The sequence below is a fragment of the Pelodiscus sinensis genome, chromosome 4 (assembly GCF_049634645.1).
Source record: "Pelodiscus sinensis isolate JC-2024 chromosome 4, ASM4963464v1, whole genome shotgun sequence".
Taxonomy (NCBI): domain Eukaryota; kingdom Metazoa; phylum Chordata; order Testudines; family Trionychidae; genus Pelodiscus; species Pelodiscus sinensis.
The window spans coordinates 104,668,561-104,693,517 of record NC_134714.1 but is presented as its reverse complement, the minus strand read 5'-3'; the positions used below and the strand labels follow the sequence as shown (position 1 = coordinate 104,693,517).

Sequence of the window (24,957 nt, the reverse complement as noted above, 5' to 3'; positions counted from 1 at the left end):
AGTGAGTTCTGCCCATGAAAGCTCATGATTCCATCTACATGTTTTGTTAATCTCTAAGGTGCTGTAAGACTATTAGTTTTTTAAGTTTTTCCAGTTACAGACTAACTCAGCTACCCCTCTGAAGCTTTTGAAATTGTCTGTAATACATAACTGCCAAGTTCTTTGAAACGCCACTATTTCTCTTTTTAGTAATTTGATTTCTCCATTTCAGTATGAAAACTGCCTCAGAAAATTCTATAAGCATCAGAATACTGAAGTATTATTGTACTTGGCCCGAGCGCTCTTCAAATGTGGCAAATTACAGGAATGCAAACAGACTTTGCTGAAGGTAAAATGTGTATCTATGTAGCAGTTTTTAAATTATTTTTTTATTTAATGAACAGTGTTTCATATTATGGGGTTATTGTACATTTGTACATCTCTTTACTTCAAATCCAGACTCTCTTATTTGATAACCATCCATATGTCATTTGCTATATAAAAGATGTGCATTTCATTCACAGGCTAGACATGTAGCGCCCAGTGATACAGTCCTTATGTTTAACGTGGCTCTAGTGCTTCAGAGGTTAGCCACCTCTGTCCTAAAAGATGAAAAAAGTAACCTGAAGGAAGTACTAAATGCTGTGAAAGAACTGGAGTTAGCCCACAGGTAACAAATATGCAGTAAAAAAAATGCTTTCAACTTACAAATTGAATACTTTTTTACTAGTCCCTTTGCCAGCTGGCATCTCTAATTCTGTTCTCATTCATAGTTTCTAATCAATTGCCATTTAGTTTGGTCAGTCAGACCTGCTGAAGAAACGTCAGCCAGTCATATCAGCATGAGGGATTCTGATCTACTTCCACATAGTTTGTTCACCCAAACTGATGTTGCAGTCACTTGCTTTACATACATCAGCACGACTCTGAAATGTGAGGCAAAATTGCCTAGTAAATGTATCTTTTTCATACATTTGTTAAATCAGGGACTTACTTTGTGTGAGTCATTTTACCCTATTTTTCATTCATGCTCATAAATACCTTGCTCCTAGTATTGATCAAAACATTTCTTCCATGTAAAGGCTTCTAATTATTTTCCACACAAATTTAAATAAAAATCTTTTTCTTTAAGTGGAGTTGATGCCCCTATCTTGGGGAATTCAGACTTCCAACACACATTACTCTTGCTGCTGAATGTTTATTAGGATAAACTTGAGGGGGCAATATGAATTTTGTGTGTCAGATGATTTTTTTTTTCTTCACCGTAGAAAGCAAGGTCAGTCTAGCAGAGAAAAGTTCTATAGCAAAACTCTTTCTTTGGTGAAACTTCAGAAGATCTAGAAAGATAAGTCTGTAAGGAACCTTCATGTCATGAAACCCTGCCCCCTATGCTAAGCCAGGGTCAAATAAACCTAGATAATTCCTTGCTTGCAGATTGAGACTTTACCTTTAAAGGGGTTCGGAATGTGGTAATGTGCCTTCCAGAAGCCAAAAATGTCTAAAGTCTGTGGATCTGTCCCCTTTCACCTGCGTTTCTGCCTCTTCTGAGGTCTGTCCTTTTGTCAAGAACATGTAAATTGGTCAGGACAGAATTTTAGCAGGAAAAAATTATGTATTCTCTATTTCCTCCCTTTCTCACTGCAGTTTTAGTGGTCATCACAATCTGAAGTAGAATAGATAAGTTTGAGTAGTTAACATCATACTTAGGAGCCAGTGGAGCAGGGTTTTAGACTCCCTTCTGTTGCTGTCATCAGCAAGGACTACGAATGGCAGGGTTGCAGGACTGAGTTAGGCAGGTGCAGCAGAAGCAGGGAAAGCTAAGGCTGTAAGGAGGTGTGGGGAGATGATTTTTCAAGGCTGTCTCCAAAAAAGCTCTCTGTTTCTGCGACTTCAGTTGCTTGCTGTGAGAGGATTACAGTACATAGGAACTACCTGACATATCTATGTCTAGAGATGAGACTTGTCTTCAATATAGAAGCAAATAGAGAATTTTTATTTGAACTTCTATTAATGGGAGTTCTAAAAATAAAAAATTAATTAACTATCAAGCCTTAGATCTTTTTAATATGTGGCTTAATAAAAGTGTCCACAGCAGCACTGTAAACATTTTAAACATTCCTGAATGCTGAATGTTTGTCCCTACACTGTACAAAGCCTATAAAATGTTTTATGAAGTTTTTTAATTAAAGGTGGGAAAAGGCAATAATTGTTGTCATCGTTTTAGGACATTTTATTTTAGAAAAGTATTAACATAGTAGCATTCTTCTGTACTAGAAGGCCCAAACATAGTAGAGCTATAAAAGTCAGCACACCACATCTGTAGTGCTGCAGAATTTTGAGGTGATATGTTCCCTTTTAATTTAGTTGGGTGTTTAAGTAAAGCAAAATAGGGAATATATAACCTTAAATGAAATACGAAATGTCCACTATTTCAGTACACTTTTGTTTTTCGTTTTCCATCCAGATACTTCAGTTATTTAAGTAAAGTAGGAGATAAAATGAGATTTGATTTGGCTCTTGCTGCTACTGAAGCCAGGTAAAAATTACTTTTTTATTATTATTAAAATAGAGTACTTTCTAGAACTAAACTCAGTAGTTTGTTATAATGGGAGAATAATGATAACTATAGAAAAGTCCCTGCGAGCATTTCCATTTGAATTTCATTTTTCCAGCAGCTGAGAGGCTAGAACTCTACAAGCCTGGAGTCTGCCCTCTAGTGGAATATATATTTCTAAGCTTAAGAAGTGTGAGCAAAATACTATGAAAATGAGTTGTAGGGGTTGTGGGAGCAGTTGTGTAAGTGTCAAATACTGTCCATTTAAAAAATAATTTGATTTTTTTTTTAGCAGACTGGAGCACAGCTAGCTAGCTTTCAGGGAGAAGTGAAGTTAAGTGCTATGGTAAAACCAGTTATTTGAAGATGTGGTAGGACTTCAGAATGAGTTCATGCAATAACTGTGCTTTGGAGGCAGCTTTTTGGTGGCTTTTACCAGTGCTTGAAGTTAAATAATATATACTATTTATGTATTTGCATTTGAGCCAATCTAGCTTAGGTGTGCAGTAAACAGATAACTCTTAAGGTGCATATTTAATGAAAAAGCTCTGCTTTATTCATTGCACATCTTACAAATTCAGGTTTTTCAAAGATTATCATGGACAGACCATAATACCAGTAGAAGTTCTTATAAGTATTCTAAAATTGTGGGCAGAAAAATATTTTTCTGCATTTGAGAAACTTTGTGAGCATATTAATAAAGGTAACTTCACAATGAACACTAGCTTACAAGGGGTTGAACTGAGAGCACTTACTTCATTGTTTCCATTGAGTGAGTGCTTAGACCCCAATTTTTAAAGGCATTTAGACAGGGCTGCACTTGGCACTGTGATGTTTGATTTTAAGAGCCTAAATCCCATTTTCAGAAGTGATTTTAGCATACTTGGGAGCCTAAATCCTATTGACAGTTGATGGAATTTAGGCTCTACTGTTCCTAAACCACTTTTGAATGAGATTTAGGGTTCTAAATCAACTTAAGAAAATCTGGGCTCTGCATATACAATCTTAACTTCACAATATATTTTTGGATGAGGTTTTACAGCTGTTTCAAATGCGTGATTTTTGTAGGGAATATTTGTGAAGCTGCACAAATGAGTTCAAACTCTTCGTTATGTTAAGGATTTTTTCTTACTGAAGTAGCTAATTTTTTTTTAAACAAGGTAGCTTTGAAAAGCATTCTGTGTGGAAACTGTTCAGGGTTAAATTTTAAAAAAAAGCTTACTAGAAAATCCATATCTCAAAAGATGAATGAATAAACTGATATGAAAGTTATACCACTATAATAGATTTTAAAAGGAAAAATAATCTGTCATGTGTAGAGTTAAACAATTACATTAAGTTACTTCAGATTGCTTGTATTTTGTTCAGTGGTATGGACAACTTTAGTATTGTGATATGTGCTTTTTTTATAACCATTTCTCCTTCTAGCATGTAGGATGTGACTAGAAACTTATTTTCTTTAATTGAAAACACTGAATGTTATAGGCAATGCTCTGATTTACTGAGTCAAGCTCAGTATCATGTGGCTCGTGCCCGCAAGCAAGATGAAGAAGAGAGAGAACTGCGTGCCAAGCAAGAGCAAGAAAAGGAGTTGCTCCGACAAAAACTGCTTAAAGAACAGGTTTGTATTCCCTGTAATAGTGTGTGTTTAAATGGGTATGCTTTCCACGATATCTGTGTTGATGCCTAGAATTTTTTCAGGGAGTAAATATTCAAGATGTTTTTAATATAAAAACTTAGAGAGAAGTTAAAATTAGGGATATTGAAAACAGGGTTCATTCAGGCCTTAGGGAAAGAAATATAAAAGTGGTGTTTGGGAGAACAGAATTAACCCCCCAGTATTAGTTATAGCATAGGCCCTCCATGGTTACTGTGTGATCTCTGAACTGGACTAAGGCTTCTCCATGTCTTCAGTGCATTGTCCTGGTAATGGTTAGTTTGTTCTGATTCTTTCAGGAGGAAAAACGCCTCCGAGAGAAAGAAGAGCAGAAGAAACTTCTGGAACAAAGAGCCCAATATGTGGAGAAGACCAAGAATATTTTGATGTTCACTGGAGAAGTAGAAGGATCAAAGGAGAAGAAACGTGGTGGCGGAAGGGTGGTTTTTTTCTCTCAGTTTTTCTATAATTTAGAGAAACTCTGTGACGAGTTAAGACAAGTATTTGTTGCGCTGCCTCAGCTCTGCTAAGGAACAAACCCAGACAAAGGGTGGGCTGGAGCAGGATTGCTTTTGGGGTTGTTTACTGGCACAGATTCTTAAGAGTAAGGTCACGCACACACACGCACACACACGCTGGCAGTCTGGAGGCAGGCTGCAAGTGCAATGTAGATTACTTCTCATTTTGCTGGTGTCTGGTATGCTGGCAAGGCATCAGCTTCCCGGATATTCGACCATGATGTTTCTTGGGAGATCCTTTCGGATCTGCAGGAGGCTTTTATTTTCTTTGGGACGGTCCCAGGTTTCTGCTGTGATGTTAGATTTTGTAGAGGAGAGAGAATGAGACACAAGGCGAGAGAGAGAGAGAGAGAGAGAGAGAGAGCGAGCTAGCTTCTGGCCACTTCTCAGTTAATTTATTCACTTGCAGGGTCTTTGTCGGCCTTAAAAGGTCACATCCTAAAATTGCCGCCTTGGTTGGATATTTCTCTTCACACCTTACACACATTCCACAAGTTACATACATATTCATAAGCAATATGGTTTCTAAGCAAAATGGAGCCTCATGGCCTTGGGTACAAGAATACAATATCTTGCATTGTACTACATGATAAAAAGCTTAATAAATTATAACTAAGAAAGCCAAGGTGAGGGAAGAAGGGAAGAGCAGAGGAATATGTCTGGTCAGCTAGACACCAGTGAAGAGAAGGGAGGGGGAGTTGTGTCTGACCGGTTCTAGTATTAAGCCTGTCCTGATATTTAGTGAGGCTGAGCAGAGTGCTCATCGGTGAAATGCAGATACCTTTGGGGTGGAAAGTAGATTTAATATATTGCTGCAAGGGTACAGTACAGAAAATAAGTAATTTATCCAACAAATAGCAGCAAGTGGAATTATATGTTCTAATGTTCCAATTTCTTCAGATAATGGAACAGTTGGGGCATCAAAGAGAAAAGTCTTAAATTCTCCATATGTTGACTACTGGTTTTCAGATTCCACATAATCTGGTACAGTGTGGGCTTTTAATTTTTTGCAGCGTTCCAAAAAAGGAGGGGAATTTGATGAGTTTGTCAATGATGAGAGTGATGAAGATCTGCCTGTGTCCAGAAAGAAAAAGAGGAGGAAAGGCAGCGGTAGTGAACAAGATGGTGAAGAAGAGGATGGAGAAAGGAAGAAGAAAAAGCGGAGGAGGTAACTAAGGCTATGCCTAGACTACATCCCTCTTCTAGACAGCAGTTTCACTTTCGAAATACCCATTTTTGAAAGAATGCGTGGCTGCCATTATGCAATTGAAGCACAGGAATTCTTCGAGTGCTTGCTCATGTCCATTCTGATTAGGTATACGCACGCCGCATGCACGGATTCCGGAGCTTTTTCCCCTTAGCAGTATCCACAGGGCCAGCAGGGAGCCCACTGGAGTGGTGCCGGTACACCAGTGCATATATCCCTGCTGGCCCCTCCACCTCCTCAGTTCCTTCTTACCTGATGGTAGCTGGAGCATGCTTTCAGGCTATTAGCCTATCTCTTAGCAGTTGTATTTTCTTTATCTGTTGTACTATAGTTAAATTTGTAATTTTATATAGTTAAGTAGCAGTTAAGTACTGTAAATAGTGTAATTCGTTAGATAGGGGAGCACAGCGGGACTCTCTCCATGACGGAAAGGCATGCCAGGGCCCCAGGGCTTTAAACCCTGTGCTTCCTGCTCTAAACCTATGCCCTGTGGAGATCCTTACTCCGACTGCCTGAAATGCCCGGGAGAAGCCCATCGAGCAGAAAGCTGCTCTATTTGTAAGAGCTTTAAGCCCCGGACCAAGAAAGAGAGGGACTCCCAGTTGAAACTCCTATTAATGGAGTCGGCACTGCAACCCCAGGGCAAGGAGCGCCCCCTACTCCATCCGCAGCACACCATCAGTGGCACCTGTGTCGGCCAAGCACCAGTCAGAGGCTGATAAGGCACCGAGGCATAGGTCACAGACCCTGGCGCCGAGAGGCTCCAAGGGCTCGAGGGGACACTCAACGGAGAGGAGTGCCCAGAAGGTGCACCCTAAGGAGGGGCACCTGTTTTCTAAGGCCTCAAAGAAGAGGCGCAGCCCAGACAAGGGCAGGAGCCCAGGACAACCCGCGGGGATAGAGGAGATCCGTCGTCCCTCCACCCCAGAAACTTTTGAGGCAGCCCGAGACCTCATTGAGATGGCCGCAGAGGAAGGAGAGGGCCCCCCAGCAGACTGACAGCTGGGCCGTGGGACTCTGGGCGAGGTGCAGGCCTCGGTCCAGCACCAGCAGCAATTCCCGGTGCCGGCAAGAGCACCAGGACGGACCCTGGCCCCCTATCCGGCAGCAGAGGCAATGGGAGCGAGTGCGCTTGCAGCACCGACGGCCCCGGTACCTGGGCACCCGACTGCCTATACAGCACTGGTGCAGGGGCCAGCACCACACCCAGGCCCGTGGGTGGTGCAGGGCCCTGCACTGTATTACGTGCCAGTTACAGATGCTCCACACAGCACAGACACTGCTGCCTCTCCCCGCACCGATCCCAGCTCACGCCCTGGGAGCACCGGTACCGCAACAGACTGCAGTGCAGCAGCAAATGGCGGCACCGGTTGATTATTTACTGACCTACCAAATGCATCTGGGCACGGTACCGCTGCTGCAAGTGCCTCCACTTATGCCCCCACAGGGGCAAGCCGTCGGCCATGGCAGCGCAGCAAAGGGTGCAAGCGTTGTCGGCTCCTCCCTTGTCAGCATCGGACTATTCGTTGGAGTCCGAGGCTGAATTGGTGACATCAGCCCGGTCATCGTACAAGTTCCGATCCCGTCCTAGGTCTCGTTCAACTGTTAGATCGGGTCACCGGGACTCAGCGGACCAGCAGCAGTGGCAGGGACAACCCCAGTGGCCATTCTGGATGCCCTGGGCTTACCACCAGGCCCAGGGGTCCCCTCCTACGGTGTCGGTGGCTGGGTCGTCCCGAAGGAGTAGCGCCCCATCAGCCATCCCATTAGGAGCCCCTCCACCTGAGGAGAGCACGTCCAAGGCAACAATGCCTAGGCCTCAAGTCATTGGCCAAGGGTAGGAGGCTATGACCCAGCCGGGCTCGGCCCAGATAGGCATTTCAGCCGGAGGGGAACCAGAGGCGCAGCTCGGTGAGGAAGAGGTAGTCCCTTTAAGAGAGTCCTCCTCGTCATCGCAGGATGAGGCTCTGGCGGACTCCGCAGCTCAGCCCCCTTCAATGGACGCAAGGGCGCACCAGGAGCTGCTCTGAAGGTTGGCGATTAACCTAGCGGTCCAGCACGAGGAGGACCACGAGGACCAAGATCCTATGGTGGACATTCTGACGGCAGCGAGCCCTGGGTGAGTGGCGCTCCCACTGAATAAAACGGTGGACAAGCTGTCAAAGACCCTGTGGCAGACACCGGCCTTCATTGCGCTGACCCAGAAAGGTGTGGAGAGGCGGTACTATGTACCTCATGCGGGGCACGAGCATCTTTTCAACCATCCAGCCCCGGGGTCGATAGTAGTGCAGGCGGTGGGGCAGAAGGAGCATCAAGGGCCTCTGGGCCCCACCCCAAAGGCAAAAGAGCCCAAGAAATTGGACCTGCTTGGCAGGAAGGCCTACGCCACGGGGGGTTTTCTGCTACGTATAGCTAAGCAGCAAGTGATGCTGGGGCATTATTGACCCGTGGGCGTCAATACAAAAATTTGGCAGCCAACTTCCCTCTGAATCCCAACAAGAGTTTGGAGCCATGACGGAGGAGGGCAAGGCAGTGGTGCGTACGTCCCTCCAGGCGGCTCTGGACTCAAGAGCGACACTGAAGTCGCTAGGGATACACACCCCGGCTCCCCAGAGGCGTTCCCTTCAGGCTAGAAGCTATCCCAGATCCTTTCAGCGAGGGCAAATCACTGATAGGGGCCACAACAATAGCCGCCCCGACCTCTTTAGAGGTAGGCATAGAGGTCCTCAGTCAGACTCTGAAAGAGGCGCAGGGCCGTCACCTGGCCACCAGACTAAGCCTTCATTTTGAAGGTATGCCAGAGAGCAGAGTACCAGTCGCACCTATCTATGCACCCTTTGGGGACCATCTTTCCGTTTTTTACCAGGAATGGGTAAAGATCATGTTGGACCGCTGGGTCCTAGACCTGGTAAAGCAGGGGTATACTATCCCCTTCCTTTCCTATCCTGCCCCCCACTTTCCCTCCCTGTCCTTTTTCAGGGACCTATTTCACAAGACACTTCACCAGCAGGAGGTGTCTGACCTGCTGGTACTAGGGGCTATAGAAAGAGTGCCCCCAGAGATGAGGGGAAAGGGTTTCTACTCCCGCTATTTCCTGGTACCCAAAGCGAAGGGGGGCATGCGTCCCATATTAGACCTACGAAACCTGAACGCCTTCATAAGAAAAGCAAAGTTCAGGATGGTGACGCTGGCTTGCATCATCCTATCGCTCCAAAAGGGGGACTGGTACGCTGCTCGCAATCTCAAAGATGTGTACTTCCCCATTTCGATTTTTCCGAGTCACAGAAAGTTCCTACGGTTCGTGGTGGGACAGGACCATTTCCAGTTTATGGTCCTCCCATTTGGGCTGTGTGCAGCCCCGAGAGTGTTTACCAAATGTATGACAGTGGTAGCCGCGTTTCTGCAGTGGCACAGGGTCCAAGTGTTTCCATACCTGGCTGATAAGGGGCATGTCTCGAGAACAGGTGCTAGATAATGTCACACGGGCGAGGGCATTGTTCGGGAGCCTCGGCCTACTCATAAATGACGCCAAATCCTCATTAGACCCCACGCAGGTGATAGACTTTGTGGGGGCCCATCTAGACTCGCGCACGGGAAAGGCATCTCTACCGAGGGACAGATTCCTTGCTATCTGCTCGTTGGTAGCAGAGCTACAGGAGTTTCCCACTACGACGGCAAGGACCTGTATGAGGCTCCTAGGCCACATGGCGGCATGTACTTATGTGGTCCAACACACCAGGCTGCGCATGCACCCATTGCAGGAGTGGCTCAAAGTAGCACGCAACCCTTTGAGGTCGCCATTGGATGCGGTGGTGACTATACCTCAGGAGATTCTATGCTCGCTAGACTGGTGGAAGGACAAGGGCATGGTGTGTGCAGGAGTCCGATTCACCAGAGCGTCCCCGTCGGTGCAACTGGTCACGGACACTTCAGACATGGGATGGGGAGCACACCTGGGCAGCCTTAGGACTCAAGGTACGTGGTTGCCAGGGGAAGTTCCCCTCCATATAAATATCAAGGAGCTGCGGGCGGTCAGGCTGGCCTGCAGGGCGTTCCTTCCCCACTTACAGAACAGAGTGGTGGCGGTGTTGACAGACAACACCACGGCCATGTATTATATCAACAAGCAGGGTGGGGCGCATTCCTCTCCCCTGTGCCGGGAAGCCCTAGAACTGTAGGAAATATGTGTAGCCCACGGCATTTGCCTAGAGGTGTCTCATCTCCCGCGGACCAGGTACGAGCTAGCAGACCGGCTCAGCTATTCAATTCAGGCACACGAGTGGGTGTTAAGGCGAGACATACTTCATGAAGTCTTCCACAGGTGGGGGTTTCCCTGTCTGGACCTGTTTGCGACACTGAGCAATGCCAAATGCCGGGAGTACTGTTCGTACATGGGTCACGGTCTGGGTTCACGGGGCGATGCACTGCAGATCAGGTGGCCCAGAGGTTTACTCTATGCCTTCCCCCCCCATTTCCCCTGATCCACGAGACACTCATCAGAGTGCAGAGGTTCAGGTTCCAGGTCATTCTGATAGTGCTGGTGTGGCCTCGCCAACACTGGTTCACCACCCTGTTGGATCTAACCGTGGAGGGACCACTCAGGCTACCTCTCGTGCCAGACTTAATCACGCAGACCTGCGAGGCCAGAGTAGCACTCCACTCGAGCCTGTCATCCCTGCACCTTGCGGCATGGTTCCTCAGTGGCTCTTGGTTACGGAGCAAGCCTGCTCCAGAGCAATCCAGGAGGTGCTGTTAGAAAGTAGGAAGCCGTCCACTAGAGCTCTTTACAAGACTAAATGGAAGAGGTTTACCTCGTGGCTAGGGGGCAGAACGCTCGCTCCGGGTGAAGGGGTGGTCCTGACTGTCCTGGAGTACCTCCAGGGTCAGAGGTCCATCTTTGCTAATCCTATGGTTAAAAGGTTTCTGAACGGAATTGACAGGATGATGCCATATGAGAGGCCGCCGGTCTCGCCTTGGGACCTTAACCTGGTCCTGACTGCCCTTATGAAGCCACCATTTGAGCTCTCTGAAGCACTTGTCTTACAAGGTAGCTTTCCTAGTGGCCATTACTTCGGCCAGGAGGGTGTCAGAGCTTAGGGCGCTGACTTCAGAACCACCCCACACAGTGTTCTTTAAAAACAAGGTGAGGTTGCGTCCACACCCGGGGTTTCTACCCAAGGTTGTCTTGCATTTCCATCTCTCCCAGGATATTTACCTACCAGTTTTTTACCCCAAGCCACACGCATCACCCAGGGAACAGGGTTTGCACTACCTGGATGTTAGGAGGGTGTTGGCTTTTTACATAGACAGGACGCGAGGGTTTCATAAGTCACCTCAAGTGTTTATTTCAGTGGCAGAAAGAATGAAAGGGTTGCCAGTCTCGGCGCAGCGTATATCTTTGTGGATTACTTCCTGCATTGTCTATGCTACGAGGGTGTGGGTAGGTCACCGCCGCACATAACGGCCCATTCCACGAGAGCCCAGGCAACGTCGGTGGCGTTCCTGTGCCGATCTTGGAAATCTGCAGGGCAGCAACATGGTGCATACCTTTGAGGAGCATTATGCAATTACGCAACTGGCCAGGGAGGGTGCTGCTGTTGGGAGGGCAGTTCTGAGATCTGCAGAAGGATAATTAGGTAGTTAGTCACCTTCCAACCCCGCTTCCGGGGGGGACATGGCTAGGGATTCACCTAATCAGAATGGACATGAGCAAGCACTAGAACAGTGGTCTCCAACCTTTTTACACCCAAGATCACTTTTTAAGTCTCAGAACATGCAAAGATCTACTGCCCCGCCCCTTCCTTGAAGCCCCGCCTACATTACATGAGGAAATCTAATGTAAACGTACTGCACAGATGCGCAGTTCAGAGAGGGCTCAAGAGCTACTCTTAGAGCCCCTGAGATCTACCGGTAGCTCACGATCTACTGGTTGGTGACCACAGCACTAGAAGAAGAAGAGGTTACTTACTTCATAACTGTAGTTCTTTGAGATGTGTTGCTCATGTCCATCCTGCATCCCACCTGCCTCCCCATGTCGGAAGGAGCTGGCAAGAAGGAACTGAGAGGGTGGAGGGGCCAGCATGGGTATATATGCACCGGTGTACCGGCGCCACTCCCGGGGGCTCCCTGCTGGCCCTATGGATACTGCTAAGGAAAAAAGCTCCGGAATATGTGCACGCGGCGCATGTACACCTAATCAGAATGGACATGAGCAACACATCTCGAAGAACTACAGTTACGAGGTAAGTAACCTCTTCATTCAAATCCCAGACTCATTTGCAATTTTGATCTGTCTGATTTGCATATCTCTTTCGAAAGAGGGATGTAGTTTAGACATGCCCTTAGCTTACACCTTTTAAACTTTTTTGTCATTATGTAGTATTGGTTTAGAGTATACCTTAGACCAGTGGTCCCCAACACGGGGCATTTGTGTGCGCCCGCCAAGTGCTTGGGCTGGCCTGGCCCTGGACACGTGGCACATGCTCTGTGCCGGAGCCGGCCTCGGGTGCATGGTGCACAGTGAGCACTGGCCCCGGGAGTGCGGCGAAGTGGCCACCTGTGCTCCAGGCGCGTGGTGCATGGGGAGCACCGGCCCCATAGTGCCTGGCTATCGGGGGGGAGGGTGCCGTCCCTGGGCACACAGCGAAGTGGCTGTCCGTGCTCTGGGAGCGCTGGCCCCCTGGTACACGGCTATGGGGGGCGCCGTCCCCAGGCACGTGGCTCATGGGGGTGCAGCATATGCACGGCCCTGCCCCCTGGTGCGCGAGTGTCCCCGCCCTCTGGTGCCCGGCAGGCGAACGGCCACGCTCCCGGCGATGTCAAATGGTTGGGGACCACTGCCTTAGACAGTTGCCTGTAAATGGTGTTAGACTGACTACATGTGCTTCCCCCCCCCCCCAACAACTTCCGTGTGTGTGTGTGTGTGTGTGTGTGTGTGTGTGTGTGTGTGTCATTGACGGTTTGTCAGAGTTGGAAATAATACACTGTATATGCAAGAATTAAATATGAATTCTGACTTGATTTTTGTTTATAAGACCCCAAAAAGGAGATGATGGAACTGATGATGAAGAAAATGAAAATGGCCCAAGACCTAAAAAACGACGTCCACCCAAAGCAGAGAAGAAAAAGGCTGTAAGTTTAAAAGTGTAATGCCTTGATAGTTCCTGTTTACGTCTGAAAGATTACAGTGTTATTACATGAACTGTGGTTATGAAATATGGTAAATAATTCCTGCAGCAAACATACATCATTCTTTTTATGTCTCCTAATACAGCATTAGCAACAGGAACACTTCCTAAGTCCCTTATGTAATAGTATAGTTGATTAACCAATAAGCAAAAGCTTATAGGCTAATGCTAGACTGCATGCATCCCTTAACACCCCCCTGCCCCCCCCACACACACCTGCCAGTAAATTTTTAGCAGGCTGGCCAGCAGCCCAACTCCAGTTCCAGCTTGTGCTGGGTCCAGGAGCTCAGATCATCCACCCATTTCCCCCAGACACGGGTTGTTGCTACCCTGCACTGCTGCCTCTGTATCATGCAGCAGCATGGGGCGACAGGCAGCCAGTCTGTGAGGGGAGTTTGTTTTTAAACTGGCTCCCCTCGTGGCCCAGCTCTTGCCTGGCACCCGATGCTTCTGCTGCTGATACAGAGGCAGCAGCACTGAGTGGCAGGGAGGGGGCTCCTTGGGAGTGGGGCTGGAGCACACTGACTGCGGGACCCACCCCCATGGACTATAGAATACTTAATCACTAAGAATTCATGAGGTTAATGAACTATTCAAGTTACCAATATGTAACATCTCTACTCTGAAGCTCTCCATTTAGGATTTAAAATCAGAACAAATTCTGACCAGATGATTTACAAAAAGCAGTTAAAAATAAGTCTAGTTTTCTGCATCCACCTGTTATGATAAGACAGCAGTACTTCAGGCTCTGTTGTCTATATCAGTTTTACTCCAGTGAACAAACAGTATTACTTTTTTTTTTCATACAGCCCAAGCCAGAACGTCTGCCTCCTTCAATGAAGGGAAAGATCAAATCAAAAGCCATAATTTCATCTAGCGATGATTCTTCTGATGAGGATAAACTCAAAATTGCTGATGATGGGTATGAATCTTTATTTATTTTGTAAGTCAAATGATGACTTTTACCTAATGATAAAGCTCTGAGATTGGCTTTCAACCTTTTCCATATCGGATCAACCCCTTCATTAACTGACTCCCTTCTCTAAACAGGTAATATGTCATGACATCCAGTGCCTGAAGTTGCAAACCCTTGCTTTAAGATTATAATTAAAATAAAATTAAGTATATATTAATCTCAAATATAAATTGACATGATTGTAGGGTTGACACACACTTTTTATTGTTAAGCAGCCAAAAATTCAGCATGGTCAGTATTTTGAATTTCTGTGCCCAGAAAGTGTGTACTTTTGAAATCTAAAAATCATTTTCAGTCAAAGCATATACTTATATCTCCTTTGATATTGCTTAGATTGGATATACACCCTCCCCCCATTTTGCTGATATCACTGAAGCAGCAATTCAAGACTATCATGTTAGTCTGAATGGGTTCTTTGTGTTTCACTTTTCTCTCTACTATATTTCCTTGCAGGGGGGGCAGCTTTGTGTAATTTTTGGTGCTGCCCCGTTAGCCACGCCCCCTGACCCCCATTAGCCATGCCTCTGGAGATAACACACTCGGGGCAAGATGGACACATGACCAGAAGTAAAAGGTGTCATGTGACCCCTCTGTAAGGACTTTTCCCACCATCTTCCTACCAACAGGGATTAGTTTGGCCCCCACCAAACCCCCTCATGCAACTATCCTGCAGTTGCATTAACCCAATGTGTGTGACATTAATGGGGGCAGAGAGGCTGGGGGAAGTGTTCCCTCTAAGGCTATATCTACACTCGTGGCTTCTTGCGCAAGTACAGCCGTTCTTGCACAAGAACCCACAAAGTATCCACACTGCCCGCCTGCTCTTGTGCAAGGAAATTTACAGTACGGTGTGGTAAGAGAGGGCATCTTGCACAAGAGCTATGCTCTTTTCTAACAGGTGTAAGCTCTCTTGCGTAAGAGGGCAGTGTGGACACTCGGCAGGGATTTCTTGCGCAAGAAACCCCTATGGCTAAAATGGCAGTGTGGATGTGCCCACTCCTCCAGTAGCTCTACTCTGATCATGTGAGCTCTACCCCTCCTCATCCACTCTCCTAACACCTCCCTCTACACACCTGCCCTGCCTCTCTCTTGTGCTGGTCCCTCCCTTGCAGGTGTCTGCCCTTCTGCTTCACCTCAGAATCCCCTGGCACCTGCACCTTCCCTTAGCCCTGCACCCTCCTGGTGCTTCCCCCCTCTCTCATTACCCCTGCCCTTTGCCCTCTTTTTCCCTGATGCCCACCCCCTCACCATCCTCTGCCCCTCATGCCCCTGTGCCCTCACATGAGTTGCTCCATCCCCGCCTTCGTCATGCCCACCCCTTCTTTCAAGCCTTCTCCCAGCACCTCTGCCTCCTCCCCTCAAGCCCCCAATGCCCTTACCCTCTCCTCTCCCAGCATCACCCTGTCCACCCTCCCACTGTCACCTCCCATCCTGCCCTTTTCCTCGTTGTCTCCACTTGGCCTCCTGGCATTTGTCTATCCTGCACCCTGTCCCTTGGTGCCTTCCCCTTTCTTCTCCTGACCTGCCCCCCTCCCCTCAGCACAAGCCCCTTCCTCTCCTGCCCCTTCCCCCTATTTTTTCCCCTCCCCTACTTTCTGCCTTCCAGGTTGTGGGGTAGCAGAGCTGGAGTCTGTAATGTGTCTGTCCGGGGGGGCGGGGGAGGTATAGGCCGCTCCGGCATCCACTGCCCATCCTTCTGGGGCTGTGGAGTCTAGGTGTCCGCCCCGCGGGGTGGCCTACTGGGCCCTGGCTGCTGCAGGAGGGTGGGTGCTTCCCGGAGCTCACCTCATCACCCTGCCCTCGGGGCCCCGGTCTGGATGGAATTGTCTGCCATGCCACCAGCATTTAAAATACCCGGCACATGGTGTGAGCATGCGCCACAAGGGTATTGGGGTGGGGCTGGCCCGCCATGCCTGATCGCTGTAGCGTCCACCCAGGAGCAAGGCCTCGGCATCCCGTCACCCCTGTCTGGTGCACAGTGTGCGCTTGCGCCCTAAGGCGTGGGGGTAGCCGGCCGCGTCAGCTTGCCGTGGTGTCCGCCCAGTGGCAGAGCCTCTGCGCTCCATCACAGCAGGGCTGTGGGCACCCCATTACAATCCCTCTTTTCCAGGGACACTCTGAGGCCAGGGTGGAGGACGGTCCGGCAGTTGGGGGCCGGGGCCCACTCCAGGCAGGCCCAGGGGAGAGACCCAGCTCCAAGTATTGATGGAGCAGGGCCCCCGGCTCTAAATATTGCTGGAGCATGGGCACCAAAAGCCCGTATAACTCGGCGCCCATGTTTCTTTGGTGATCTACACATTTATGCCAAATGCCCTTTTTCACAGCCAAACTGGGAATTACTGCACATGGGAATATAGTGAGGACTGCACTGTGATACATGATACCATCTTTCTCTCTGAATTGTTTGTGTCCTTTTCTCTTCTTTCTCAGTTGAAATCTAGGATTCTCACTTGATCATAGTAAATCAATCCTTGCAGCTTTATATTTGATTATACTGTTTTTTTTAAAAAAACAGAAATGCCAGGAACAGCAACAGTGATTCTGATGATGCTGAACAGCAACGCAATAAACGCATCCTGTCTGACAGCGATTCAGATAACAACAGAAACAAGTCTGGTAGTGAGGTAGGTAGTCCCCGGAGATCCAGTGCTCATCCATCTGATGACGATTCTGACAGTGACAGATCAGCCAGAAAGAAGAGACGGTCAGATTCTGAACAATCTGACAATGAGTCTGTACAGTCTGGTAGAAGCCACTCTCTACAGTCTGGTAGAAGCCACTCTGTACAGTCTGGAAGAAGTCAATCAGGTGGTTCAGAGAACGAATCTCATCCAGCTTCTCGCAGTGGTGATTCGGACAGAGATTCTGAGAGAGGATCTGACAACGAGGGCTCTGGTAGAGAGTCTGGAAATGAATCTGAACCAGAGGCATCCAACATTGAAGGGTCTGAACATGGATCAGAAGGTGGATCAGATGATAGCGATTAGATTTAAATTATACCTATTTTTAAAACTTTTGTTTTTTAAATATACTTCCTCCTCATAAATGAAAATACAATTTTTATATTTGAAAACTGATTTAAAAAAGCTTAATGTTTTCGTAAAACAGTTGTAAAACTTGCTTTGTATATTTTTTTTTCCTATCAAGCTGTACAATATTAGGCATTAATGGATAATTCTCTGTCTTGGTGTATTATTACACTGGAGCTAACGTAGCTCAAGATCACAGATGCTGTACAGTGAGTAGTAACAAACTCCCATAATGAGGATGGGGTATGCATAAATGCTGCAGAACATAAACACCAAGTTCAGAGTTAGTTAAAACTGTGGTGTATTTGTTCCATGTTTCTACATGCAAAAGAGGTACAGGCCATGAGATCTTATTGAGTGAAACAAAGAATTTTGGATATTTATTTCTTTGTGTCATTCTGAATAGAGAACAATGGTGACATTTTTTACTTTCTGTTAGAAAACAAGTATACTATGATACTACTGCTAATTTTAAAGGTTTTCTTCTTGTACCTATTTGTTTTCCTGGTGTATTAATTTAAAAACTAAACAAAAGCAACAAAGATGCAGACGTTTATGAAATAACATGACAGGTATGTAGGAAAAAATGGAACTAAGTCGACAGGTGAAAAATAAAGATGTTGAAAACTTTCCGTATTCTTATATGGTAAAGAGATTTGCCATTGTCACAATAATAAAAGATAGTCACTGCCATCTGTTTTTAGTAATTTATTTTATTTCATCCTTTTTTAAAAAATAACCCTGTCCTCCGTCAGACTCAGTTACAAAACAAAAAACTGTAATCTATGATGGTGGCATCAGAAAATCTTGAAGTTCAGATATCAATAAGAAAATTAAGTTTGCCAGCAATCGGACATTTAAATTCATTTTTAATTTCTAATATATGGCTGCATGTTAACATTTTAAAAACCCCTCAATGTAGTACTATTTGTACCATGTACCAGACCAAATTGCTAGACTGTATGTAGACACTTAAACGCAGGCTTTTCAATCTACTGCTCTAGCTGTTAGGGCAATGGTTCCTACATTTGAGAGTTAAGTTGTCCTTTGGAAAAGGACATCAGTTTGATTCCTTAACCTCACCATGTACTAATGGCCTACCTAAAATGAGCTCTTACTCAAAGTATGTTATATAGAACTTCATAATATGAGACTGTATTGCCTGAGAGAGGTGACCAGGCCAGGGTAATGTACTGAAATGGTTTGAATCCATCCTGGATTTGTTACAAACAAGTAGTGATGGGAAACTCCCACCCTAGATGACTCCTTTAAGTTGTTCCACAAGGATCAGTTTTTCAGTGCTTTTCAGCATGTTCATATAGTCACTGGGTGAATTGGTCATATAACAACGACTTTCATGCCAGCAATATGCAGGTGATACACTGCCCTCCCTCTCCTTCACAACATACAGTAATTACTCATTGAACACTTGCCTGCTTAACATGTTTTTGCAGTAGCCTGATTTTTTTTGAACTTTTTCGAATAATGCAACCATCTCCGAAATAACACAAAAATAATCAAGTGGCAGACTACTTCACGTGGCAGTATAAGTTGGTGAAAACAGTGGTAATACGCATGAGCAGATTAATATATGTGGTCACAGTGCTCCTCCACTCATTCACGTATTTCTTTGTTTTAACAAACCATGGCGACTTCTGGTGCTAGATATCTTGTGGTGTTAGATTTCTAATGTTGACGTTGATGACCCAGCACCAACAAAAAACTGACTTCGCTGCCACCACCTGAAACGCAATCCCCACCTTTTCCATTTTTCATGGGAAAATTGACCCCACATAGCATGTTTTCGCTTGGCATGAACCTTTTCAGGAATGCATCTATTGTGTTGTGAGGAATTACTGTACAACAATACCACTACCACCAACGTGGCCCTGTGCTTGATTGAAAGCAGCTCTTGGTTGAAAACCAACTAGCTAAAGCAGAACCAGAGCAAGACAGGTGATACTGGAGGACAGTATTTGGAAGAGTTTGCAGCCATGGAACAGACTTGGTCAGATAGTGACATCCACAATCCATAATCTTGGAGTAATCGTACATGCTTCACTGACAATGAGCTCTTATACAGCAGCATCACCAAGTAACATTTAGTCTGGTAGTTCAAAGCAAGGAAGGGAGTAATGTTATACCATGTATACCTTTATATCTGAGGGTATGTCTACACTACCCCGCTAGTTCGAACTAGTGGGGTAATGTATGCATACCGAACTTGCAAATGAAGCCCGGGATTTGAATTTCCCGGGCTTCATTAGCATAAAGCCGGCGCCGCCGTTTTTAAAAGCCGGCTAGTGCGAACCCCGTGCCGCGCGACTACACGCGGCACGGGCTAGATAGTTCGGAATGGCTACCTAGTTCGAACTATCTGTACGCCTCGTGGGTTTTATCTTATATCCCAGCGCCCCTCCAGAGGCACCGGGAGGCAAAGCCGCAGACCAGAGGCACCGGGAGCAAAGCCGCAGCAGCTTTGAAAGCCTCGGGGGAAGCCGGCGGGGCCTCTTTCAAAGCCGCGGAGGGGCTCCAGCGGCGGGGCATCCCAGGCACGCCTGGGATGTATACCCAGCGTACAAGACGACCCCTGATTTTTGGGGGATGTTTTTTAACATCAGAGGTTGTCTTGTACGCCGGAATATACAGTACCCTGAGAGCCTTCAGCAGTCCTTAAGCAAAGTCACTACAGATGTTTCATAGAATCATAGGACTGGAAGAGACCTCAGGAGGTCATTGAGTCCCACCTCCTGCCCAAAGCAGGACCAACCCTAACTAAATCCAGTTGGCGCTTTGTCAAACTGAGACCTAAAAACCTCTAGGGCTGGAGATTCCGCCAGCTCACTAGGTAACCCATTCCAGTGCTTCACCACCTAGTAACTAAGTTTTCCCTCTTGGTTTTCACATGTTCTCTCCTCCTCCCCAATGATGAAGAATGTAGAGTAGAGTAGATTATCTTGTTTTTGTAGTTTTTCTTTATATAATACAGGTTGAACCTTTCTAGTCTGGCACACTACTCCATGGTCATGCCATGGTTCAGCATGATTTCAGTTAGCTGGGTCAAACTTATTGGTATGACTAAGTTTCCTGAGTTCCCATAAAGTTTGTTTATAGACATCAGTTCTGGCTCTGTCTTCTGTGCCGTTGTTTAGCTCTAACTAAGGGTACGTCTAGACTACATGCCTCTGTCGCCAGAGGCATGTAGATTAGGCTACCAGACATAGTAAAATGAAGTGGCGATTTAAAAAATCGCCGCTTCATTTAAATTTACATGGCTGCTGTGTTGAGCCGACGATCAGCTGATCAGCTGTTTGTCGGCTCAGCGCGATAGTCTGGACGCGCGGATGGCGACATCAAAGGTATTTGTTGACCACCCAGGTAAACCTCATCCCAGGCGGCATACCTCGGTGGTCGACAAATACCTTTGATGTCGACACCCGCGCATCCAGACTATCGCACTGAGCCGACAAACAGCTCATCAGCTGTTTGTTGGCTCAGCGCGGCAGCCATGTAAATTTAAATGAAGCGGCGATTATTTAAATTGCCGCTTCATTTTACTATGTCTGGTAGCCTAATCTACATGCCTCTGGCGACAGAGGCATGTAGTCTAGATGTACCCTAAGAGTCCAATAAGCAGCAGACCTCCTGTTGTGTGGATGGTGCAGAAATGCAACTTAAGATACATCAACGCCAGCAACAACTAATGTAGCCATAATTGTGAACCTTAATTTGACCTATTGCTGTAGTGTAGACCAGGCCTAAATGTCTGTCCCTGTCCTAAAGAACTTGTAGTCTAAAATAGATGAGGTAACGTGAATGAACCAAACAAATGCACAGAGGATGAAAATACTAAAATAGAAGGCTTTTCAAGTACAGGCTAGCACTGTGCAGAAGTAATCACTAAAATCCTGATGTGCTGCTGGACATTACAAAGGGGGCTTACAAGAGTTCTCTGCATATGTGTAAATATTTAATAGATAAGGTGCTAGTAGGAGATGTCCAAGAATATACAGAATAGCTTATTTCTTTAAAATATTTTATCCTGCCTCTGTCTAAAATATTTGAGGCAGCTTACAAAAATTTTTAAAAAACTATATATATATATATATATAAATGTAATAGTTCTTGGGTTTCATAGAACCAATGCAATTTTTGATATGCACTTTGCAAATGGCTTCCTGTGTGCAAGTCTTTATACAGGTTGAACCACTAGTCTGGCCCACTCTAGTCTGCCAACATTTGTGATCCAATATTTTAGTCAGATGTCTGTTTATCATGGGTGTAGCCAAGTTTCCTGCAGTCCTATAAAATTTGTTTATGGCCACTTGTCCTGGCACTCAGTTTTCTGGGCAATTATTTACCCTTAAATGTCTTCTAAGAGCCAAGTAAATGTTGCACTTCCTCAGACCTGCTGAGGAACAAACCCAGACAGAGGGTAGGCTGGAACAGGATTGCTTTTGGGGTTGTTTATTGGCACAGATTCTTAAGAGTAAGGTGAGATTGTATATATATATATATATATATATATACACACACACACACACACACACATATACATATATATATTCATGCTGCCAATTTGGAGGCAGGCTGCAAGTGCAGTGTAGATTCCTTTTGATTTTGCTGGTGGCTGGAGTGCTGGTAGGCATCAGCCTCCTGGAGATTCGACCTTGAGAGATCTCTTGGAATCTGCAGAAGGTTTTACTTTGTCTGGTCCGGTCCCAGGTTTCTGCTGTGATATTACATCTTGTCCGAGAGAGAGATTTTCTGGCCACTTCTCAATTAATTTATCTGCGTGCAAGGTCTTTATTTACCTTTAAAGGTCATGGATCCTAAACTGCCTTTGGATATTTCTCATTCATACTTGACATTCACGCCACAGGTTACATACTTATTCTTAAGTGTAGTGAATAATTTCTTGGACACACTGGGTGCAGGTGAAAACAAGCAGAGGATTTATTGGTTCACACAGCTGGTGGAGTACTCATCAGGGGTTAACCCGGTGAGCACTAAGTTAACCAAAACATACATTAGATTATACAGGTAGCAGATGGACGGAGAAGAAGTGATTTGATAGGTCTAGCAGTGGAAATGAGATATGCACATAAGCCAATGGTTTACAACAGTTACACAGTATCTCTGCCCCTTGCCAATTAAACATATCACTAATACGGTTAGTTATTTCTAACAAGGTAAATGAGCCAACATAAACAAAGACATATTGATGGTCATTTTGTCGGCCGGAAATATAATGCGTCTCCTGTGGGGGTGGTATTGCCTTGACACGATCTTTGGGATCCAAGCTTATTTTCTAGGAACAAAGCAGACAATGAAAAACAATCCCGCATGGTTGTTTGGTACCGGCCTTATCAAAGTGAGGCCCTTTTGAAATGTGGTTGCCAGGGGAACCAGGGTCACAGTAACTGCTGTACTGTATGTTTCTCAGGCTTGGTCTGATACTTTCAGATTTGAGTTTGTCAGTTCTCAGCAAGATACCATGGGCTGCCTCAATTTACCTATAATAAGAAATATGATTTCTAGGAAAAGTTGAGCCTTGTGGCCTTGAGGAATAAGAAATTGCATTGTACTAAAGATAACATACCAGAGACATGATAAAAAGCTTGACATAAATTATAACTAAGAAAGTCAGGGTGAAGGAAGTAAGGAAAAGCAGAGGAGTATGTTCAGTTAGCTAGATGCCAGTGGAGAGGAGGGAGGGGGATCATGTCCAACTGGTTACAGTAAGCAGTGGAAGGCCATATCTACACAGCAGCATTATTTCAGAATAACTGACATTAGCTGGAGGACTGCTTACTCCAACTCCTGTAACCCTCATTGTACGAGGAGTAAGGGAAGTCGGGAAGAGAGCTTTATCTCGAAATAGCTGCTGTGTAGACAGCACCAAAAGTCAAAAACTATTTCAACTTAAGCTATGCAATTAGCATAGTTCAGGTTGCTGTGTAGTTGTGCCCCAAGTGTTGGTAATGCTGCTAAATGATATCGACCTCCCATGGTTTGGCAAAGTCTCTGGGGCTCTGTCTAGGCTATGAAGGTTTTCCGGGGTATCCTGGAAAAACACCACGTCCAGGGAATGCGTCTGCTCTTCTAACATTTTTTGTGGAAGAGCAGACACGTTCTTTCAGAAGCCCTGAATTCCTCATTTATGAGACAGAAGGGCTCTTCCGAAACAGGAGGTTTTTCCAAAATTTGGCCCACTGTAGATAGGCCAAGTTTCAGAAAAGCCTCTTCGAAAAAACAATCAGAAAAAGGTATGCACATTGCAATTTTATGTACCTTTTCCCAGAAAAAAGCGGCAGTTTAGATGTAGCCTGGGACAGCACCAGTCAAGTCCCAAGGGTGCTGGATTAGAGAGTTTCAACCTGTATCAACTCTTAACTGCAGAATCATGGCCTAAATAACACATCAGTGAGAAGAGAAATAATAATTCACTTAAATTCAAAACCTCATACTTTATTTGAAATAAGAAAAGTCATTCTTAACTTTTGGAAAAATAAATGGTACTTTTTCTATAAGCCTCAAAATACATTTCCAGATATTCTGGAATTTTTATTCTTTAGTGACTTAAACATGTGTTGCGTTTCCTAAGAGTTTATTTCAGCACTTGGCCCTCTGATCAATTTATTAATCCCCTTTTCTTTTGAAAGGCATATTTTCTATATTTGAAAGCAGCATTGAAATAAAAGCAGCATTGCAACAAGAGTGGAGGGCCTGAATGTGCCATCCTCAGGGTCCAAACAGCCTAGGTAATGCTTTTCTGTCTTGCCTATGGCATAGGAAAGATTTTATCTTACAAGAATGAGAAAAGGTTTTTAATTTCACACAGCTACAAAACAGTGACAGGCACAGGAAATGCACAGATTTCCTGGAGCAAACGTAGATGAATGCTCCCATGCTGTCTGTCTGCTTGGGGTTTTTTTTTAATAAAAACCTGCAACGCGTCCACATCTTAAATGAACTTTTGCATAAGTAACTCAACAGGCAAGTGAGGACACTCCAGAGGGGTTTTTGCACAAGAATTGGCCTCTATGGAAAAAATTAGTGGCTGCTGGGCCACTCCAGCCAAGTCAATCAGGACTCTAATAGTGATAGAAATGTAGCCGTGTTAGTCTGGGGTAGTTGAAGCAAAATGCAGGACAATGTAGCACTTTAAAGACTTAACAAGATGGTTTATTAGATGATGAGCTTTCGTGGGCCAGACCCACTTCCTCAGATCAAATAGTGGAAGAAAGTAGTCACAACCATATATACCAAAGGATACAATTAAAAAAATGAACAGATATGAAAAGGACAAATCTAGTTCCTGTCTGGTGGTCGCCTTTAAAGCCGCAGGCACCCTGCACGAGCCTTGTGGCTAGAAGTTTGCCCAGAACAGGTGCCTTCACTGCGTGGCTCTGCTTCAGCCACAAATGGCCTCACGGAAAGCTCCCTGAGATCTCCCTGGCCATTTCAAGAAGCAGCCTCAGGGGTCACAGGACGCCCCCAAGGGAACCAAGAGGTGTGCCCCCACCTGGAGCAGGCTGGAAATCACCAGCCTCCGGGTATGTCTACACTACAAAGTTAATTCGAACTAACAGCCATTAGTTTGAATTAACTTTCGTAGGCGCTACGAATTAAGTTCGAACTGGCAGAGCACTTAATTCGAACTAGGTAAACCTCATTCTTCAAGGACTAAAGCCTAGTTAAAATTAAGTAGTTCAAATTAAGGGCTGTATAGCCACTCTGGGCACAACCAGGGAAACTCTTCTGCCCCCCTACTGGCCCCAGAGCCCTTAAAGGGGCACGGTCTGGCTACGGTGCCCGTGCCAGGTGCAAGCCTGCCAGCACCCAGC

The 24,957-nt window shown here is 45.7% G+C and overlaps 1 protein-coding gene across 1 annotated transcript in view; it reads left to right on the top strand.

Moving 5' to 3' along the window:
- The window catches only part of CTR9 (CTR9 component of Paf1/RNA polymerase II complex), a 47,626-nt gene extending 29,826 nt beyond the window's left edge, over positions 1 to 17,800 (top strand). The window contains exons 17-25 of the mRNA XM_006128292.3: positions 212 to 328; positions 504 to 649; positions 2,444 to 2,515; positions 4,019 to 4,154; positions 4,490 to 4,630; positions 5,722 to 5,876; positions 12,950 to 13,046; positions 13,912 to 14,024; positions 16,594 to 17,800. Coding sequence (XP_006128354.1) covers positions 212 to 328; positions 504 to 649; positions 2,444 to 2,515; positions 4,019 to 4,154; positions 4,490 to 4,630; positions 5,722 to 5,876; positions 12,950 to 13,046; positions 13,912 to 14,024; positions 16,594 to 17,065 — 1,449 coding nt within the window. The 3' untranslated portion in view covers positions 17,066 to 17,800. The remainder of the gene's footprint in view (positions 1 to 211; positions 329 to 503; positions 650 to 2,443; positions 2,516 to 4,018; positions 4,155 to 4,489; positions 4,631 to 5,721; positions 5,877 to 12,949; positions 13,047 to 13,911; positions 14,025 to 16,593) is intronic.
- The last annotated feature ends 7,157 nt before the right edge of the window (positions 17,801 to 24,957 follow it).